General features: G+C 41.4%; 1 protein-coding gene across 1 annotated transcript; it reads left to right on the top strand.

The window, feature by feature from the left end:
• Positions 1-3,340: 3,340 nt before the first annotated feature.
• Positions 3,341-5,587, top strand: LOC103649474 (ankyrin repeat-containing protein). The gene is made up of 3 exons (XM_020549227.2): positions 3,341-4,067; positions 4,128-4,675; positions 4,798-5,587. Exons 1-3 carry the CDS (start codon positions 3,356-3,358, stop codon positions 5,386-5,388), a joined length of 1,851 nt encoding a protein of 616 aa, XP_020404816.1. The 5' UTR covers positions 3,341-3,355; the 3' UTR covers positions 5,389-5,587.
• The last annotated feature ends 1,116 nt before the right edge of the window (positions 5,588-6,703 follow it).

Genomic DNA, 6,703 nt, shown 5'->3' with positions numbered 1-6,703 from the left:
GGAAGTATTCTCCTCCTATATATGTATATGACCATGTCCAGAAGAAATCAAACCAACTGCTCGTAAATTACCTTGAGTTGTTCCATTGGTAGGAGATGATCCTTATATATATATATATATATATATATATATATATATATATATATATATATATATATATATATATATATATATATATATATAATTTACTACGTTTTTTATATATCATATATAAATAGATATTGAGATATTTATTCAAATATAATTAGTATTTATTTCAAAACACTAATGTACGTGTAGTCTGGTGATTAGTCCCAAATTTATGGAGCAGGGGACATGGGTTCGAGTGCTTGCTCTGTATTATTTTTTGATATAATTATTGTTTATTTCTAAACATTAAAGTATGTGTGGTCTGGTGTTAGCAGCGTGAGCGGGTCGAGAGCCGAGAGCGTTGTGCGGGCGTGGGGTCCTGTCACACCCGGATTTAAGGGATAGAGCCGGGTGCGTCTTATATGTGCACCAAAGAAGAACATCACATATAATGACAAAGTGTATGGAGATAAATGTCACAAATATCATAAATGTCATTATTACATAGTGGAAGTCTTACAAAAACAAATGATAATAAATAAGCGAACTAAGTATTATTTCTTGGCGCCACAAAGCTGATTGGGAGACACCACCTAGATGAGTTTGTACTCTTCATTGTAATGCTCCTCCTAGACCACCTGTTCTTCTTCTGTGGGGGTTTATATATCGCAAGGGTGAGCTCACAAAAGATCATAGCTCAACAAGTTGTGGGGAATAATGTGCATGAACTCACCAAAGGTGGAAGTTCATGTGATGTGTAAGGCTGACCAATAAATAAGGGTTAAAGCTGAGCATTGCTTTTAATAAGTTGGTCAAGTTTTATTAGCAGATACTAAATGTAAGTAGATACCAAACCAGAGTGATAATAGATCAAAATTAATAATAAATCTCAATGCGATGCAAATGACAAATTGAATTTAATTCCATAAATTAATCATGCAAGAGTCTTGAGTTGCTCATGACCGCGAGCACGGCTAGTATATCAGTTTTACACTCTGCAGAGGTTGTACCCTGTACCCACAAGTCGTGTATCCCATGTAACCTGGGTTAGCTTGATCCTTAGACACTACTAAGGTGAATGGCTAGGGAATTATAGTGAACAAACCAGCCTTGGGAATTTTGGAGCAGGACGCACTGGACCGTCCGGTGGCGCACCGGAAAGTCTAACATGGGTTCAACGGTCACCTACTAGGGTACTATCTACGGTCAGGTGGCGCACCGGCAGGGACTATTCACGGTCCAGTGCACCACTTCTCAGACCACTTTTTGTGCAGATTTTTCCAATGGCTATATTGGGCTTTTGGGGCTATAAATACACCCCCATTCTGCACTTTGAAGACACAAGAGTTGTGTATTCACTCATATAAACTTGGGCAACACTTTCAAACACATCAAAGCCTCACAAGTGCCACAAAATAAAAGATCAAGCAAATAGAGCTAGTCGTGTGCATTGAGCGATAGTGTGCCTTGTGAGAATCGTTTGTGCTACCTCTTGTGATCATTTGAGCATGGAGTTTTTGACTCCCATTCATTGTAAAGCTAGCAAGACCCCTTATCTTTGTAGTTGGCCTTATGGAGACTTTGGTCTTTTGTTGACAAATAAGGAACACTCATTGATCTTGATGATAGTTGGAGAGAGGGAAAGGGTTGAAAAAGACCCGTCCTTTATGGACTCCTCAACAGGGAATTAGGTTCTTGGTGAACCGAGCCTCAGTAAAAGAAATCACTTGTATCTCTTGTGCTTATGGCTTGTGACTTGTTTGCCTTCTCCTTCTCTAAGTTCTCTTGCGATATTCTTTGTTGATATTACTTCATGTTCAATTCTCATATATAGAAGCAACTCCTTGCAAAATAAAGAACTTGTATTGTTTACCTTCTTGACTAAGACTTATTGCTTTATTCATCATAGATATTAGTTGTATTGCTTTGAGTTTATTCCGCATTATTTGAAAGCAACACATTTTGCAAGAATAGGACTTAGTTCTATGCTCTAATTATTGTTTATCTTGTTCTAACCAATAATTAGGGGATCAAGTGTTTTTTAAAGTTGAAAATTTTAGGTTTTGCCTATTCACCCCCCTCTAGGCGACTATCAATGTTTACATCCCTCAACAGGTTGTTGCCAACATCAAAACGGTAATCATGTTGACAGTATTATGGTTTTGTCTACAATTCGAACGCAGGTGGAAAATGAACATATTAATGTAAAAATGATGAGATTTTATATATTAACTGTTGTTTAGAGCATGCATATGTTTTTTTGTCTCCATTGGTGTAGCAACGCCTACATCGTCAGGACAACTCTCAAATGGTCGACACATTTGTTGATGCCTTTCATTTATTTCTTCGACCTAGGTGCCTGTCAACTCCGTATTCAGCTACGAAGTTGGCATCAGTAGGTCCGGAGTGATTTGGGTACCAAACTGTATGCATGGTTCTATGAGAAAAAAAGTTTAACCATTTAACTAAAACATATATACTGATTATATGGAGAAAAATTTAACATTAGAACACAAATAGACAGTTAACAACTATGAAGTGTGTGAAATGTGCTAGCAAGATAATGATGCATGATAACTTACAAAAAACATATGGACAATGAGACAACACAACTGATGAACTGATCTACATAATAAAAAAAGATGGAATGTGGGTGACTCACCGGCTGGGGCATGATGAGCAACAGCTGAGGATTTTGTTGCTTGAGGCACTTCTATATCCTTGTCTGTGTTGTCTGCCTCGGCGCGAAGGATCTCATCAATCAGCTCAACGAACGTGTTTGCTAGTTCATACTGCTTGTTAACCATTTTGATAAGAGTTTTTTTATGGTGGAACATGCCTTTCCAGCCTATGTAACTTATCGAGTAAATTTGAGCTCAAATGGTGTATGAATCAAAAAAAAAACCTCCACTATTATTCCCAATTTTTTTAAAAAAACATAAAATCCTCTATTTATAAACCATGAAAGGATCTATAATAGCAATGAAAAATAAGAGGATGAAGCTGCTAACCTATAGAACCCTAGAATGAATGGAGAAATCAACTCTTCACAAATAGTCTAGGCAAAAATTGGCATGATCTCCTCCACCCGAGAGCAAGAACGGAAGGCTTCAAATGACTGGATAGCTCAGGATAGGAGATGAAGAATGTGGATATATGGCAGTGGTACTTTTAGTCCCAGTTGGTTGCTAAGACCTAGTAGAATAATGGTGGTCCCTAGCCACCAACCAAAACTTATCTGTGTTTATAGTCAACGCCGCTGAAACCAAAAACCAACTAGTGGAATATGCTCATAAGCTCGTGTTTTTTAAATGCGCACACTGCATCAATCACGAACCCTTTCACGCATTCCCGGGTCGGTTCTAATAATCACAAAAGGGGAATTCATGGGTGGTCTCGAAACTTTCTCCCAAGAGTTGCAGCCTGCAGGGGGGGACGACATCATCTTTCTCAGCTAGCTGGGTCGCTAACTGTATACATACATGCAGACGACGGTACGACATCAATCACGAACACCTGCCTCCACATCGCGGCTCTCTGCGGCCACCAGAACTTCTGCAGCGAGGTCCTGGCGCAGGAGTCGCGTCTCCATCGTCCCGGCCCGTCGTCTCTGCTCTCCACCACCAACGACGACGGCGAGACGCCGCTGCTCGTCGCCGTGAAGAGCGGCCGTGTCTCTCTGGCCCTTCATCTGCTCGACCAGCACTACTCGAGGCATAATCTGCTGGTGGAGCATCTTCTTAAGCAAGACACTGGCAAATGCAACGTTCTGCACCACGCGATCCGCAACGGCTACGTGGACCTGGCGCTGGAACTGATCCACCGGCAGCCGGCGCTCTCGGAGTCCTGCAACGCGCGCGACGAGTCACCCATGTTCATCGCGGTTCTCAAAGGTTTCAGGAGCATCTACATGGAGCTGCTGCGCAACGAGAGGTCGGAATACGGCGGGGCCAGGGGATACAACGCTCTGCACGCTGCTGTCAAGTATGGAAACCAAGGTACCTAATGCATGCCCCAGCCCTGCTGCTTTCTTTCAGATCCTTAATTTGCTGTTTCAGATTTCGTTGAACAGCTTGTGGAGCAGCATCCCGAGAAGGCCAAAGAGCTGGCGAGACAAGCGGACACTCAGCACGACACTCCAGTGCAGCTCGCCGCGCATTTCAACAGGGATACGATTCTAACGCTGATGCTGAGAGGTGATCGGTCCTTGGGGTATCGGGTGCACACGGAACACTCCACGCCTCTTCTCTACATCGCCGCAAACCGAGGCCACGTAGCTTTTGCTCGAGCGCTTCTGGAGCACTGTCCAGATGCGCCCTACAAGAACGACCGGAGCAGGACATGTCTCCACGAAGCTGTAGAACAGGACCGGACGGAGTTCGTCAGGTTCATCCTCGACGACAACTCCAAGCTTCGGAAACTCGTCAACATGGTAGATGACGTCGGTGACACTGCTCTGCATCTCGCGGTTCAGAAGAGCAATCCGAGGATGGTCCGTGCTTTGCTGCGTCACCCTGACATCGACCTCACTGTCATCAACAACAGGGTTAACACGGCGATCTGGAACATGTACAATGATGGGGACGAAGTCAAGACTATAAACTGGGTATGTGTTTTATGCATATTAATTCCTGCTTCAAACCGGATCGATGTAACAGCTGTGCTGTGCTGTGCCTCCGATCCCTTTGATTTGATTTCATTTGATTGAATAATCCATCATGCATGCAGAACAAAATCTACTTGCTCATACGGAACGCAGATCGTAGAGCTAAAAATGACATCTACAATTTCCGAGAGGAGATCAGGAACAAAGTCAACTATGCAACAAGAAAAGATGCCAAGTCTCTGATTCAAACATATACGACCAACACGTCCTTAGTGGCTATCCTCTTAGCGACAATTACCTTCGCTGCAGCTTTCACATTGCCAGGAGGGTACAGCAGTGATGCTGGAAGCGAGGGGCTCCCCATCATGGCTAGGAAGGTCGCCTTCCAAGCGTTCTTGATCTTCGACACGTCGGCGATGTGCGCCTCCCTCGCCGTCGCCTTCATATGCGTCATAGTGAGGTGGATGGACTTTGAGTTCTTGCTGCACTACAGGTCCGTCACGACGAAGTTCATGTGGTTCGCATACATGGCAACCACCCTAGCGTTTGCGACTGGTTTGTACACAGTCCTGGAAGATCGTCTTCCTTGGCTGGCCATTGCGATCTGCGTCCTGTCTGTGTTGCTGCCCATCCTTACGATGATGGTCGGTGGATGGCCCATATTGAAGCTCAGAATTCAATACGGTAATTCTGATTTCCTTGACATGGTCTAGACCTCAGGGACATCTATAGCCGCTCATCTGTATTCGAGATATATTGTTTTACACTGTCATGTAACAGAAATGCATTGACACAGATTCTATATTACCCTTGACATTTCACTATAGTCGTTCATCTTTATTCGATGTATTGTTTTATCCTGGTATGTAACAAAAAATCATTGACAAATTCTATGTTACCCTTGACATTTCACTATAGTTGCTCATCCATATTCGAGATATAGTTTTACCCTGTCATCGACATTTCACTATAGTTGCTCATCCATATTCGAGATATACTTTTACCCTGTCATCTAACATAAATTCATTGACATATTCTATGTTACTCTTAACATTGCACTATAGCCGCTCATCCACATTCAGAGATATTGTTTCACCATGACATGTAACAGAAAAACATTGATAGATTCAATGTTACCCTTGACATTTCACAATAGCCGCTCATCCTTATTCGAAATATTGTTTTACCCTGTCATGTAACAGAAATGCATTGACAGATTCTATCTTACCCTTGACATTTCACTATAGCCGCTCATCCTTATTCGAGATATTGTTTTACCCTGTCATGTAACAGAAATGCATTGACAGATTCTATGTTACCCTTGACATATCACTATAGCTGCTCATCTATATTCGAGATATTGTTTTACCCTGTCATCTAACAGAAATTCATTAACATAATCTATTACTCTTGACACTTCACTATAGCCGCTCATCCACATTCAAAATATTGTTTTACCCTATCATGTAATAGAAATGCATTGACAAATTCCATGTTACCTTTAACATTTCATTATAGTTGTTTATCCATATTCGAGATATTGTTTTACCCTGTCATGTAAACAGAAATTCATTAGCAGATTCAATGTTTACCCTTGACATTTCACTATATCTGCTCATCCTTATTCAAGATATTATTTTACCCTCTCATGTAACAGAAATGCATTGACATATTCTATGTTACCTTTGACATATCACTATAGCCGCTCATCCATATTCGAGATATTGTTTTACCTTGTCATCTAACAGAAATTCATTAACATAATCTATGTTACTCTTGACACTTCACCATAGCCGCTTATCCACATTCAACATATTGTTTTACCCTATCATGTAATAGAAAAGCATTGACAAATTCCATGTTACCTTTAACATTTCACTATTGTCGCTTATCCATATTCGAGATATTGTTTTACCTTGTCATGTAAACAGAAATTCATTAACAGATTCAATGTTTACCCTTGACATTTCACTATATCTGCTCATCTTTATTCAAGATATTATTTTACCATCTCATGTAACAGAAATG

This window comes from Zea mays, chromosome 2 (genome assembly GCF_902167145.1).
Source record: "Zea mays cultivar B73 chromosome 2, Zm-B73-REFERENCE-NAM-5.0, whole genome shotgun sequence".
NCBI lineage: Eukaryota > Viridiplantae > Streptophyta > Magnoliopsida > Poales > Poaceae > Zea > Zea mays.
Note: the sequence above shows the minus strand (reverse complement) of the source record. Positions and strands in the feature narration are given on the sequence as shown.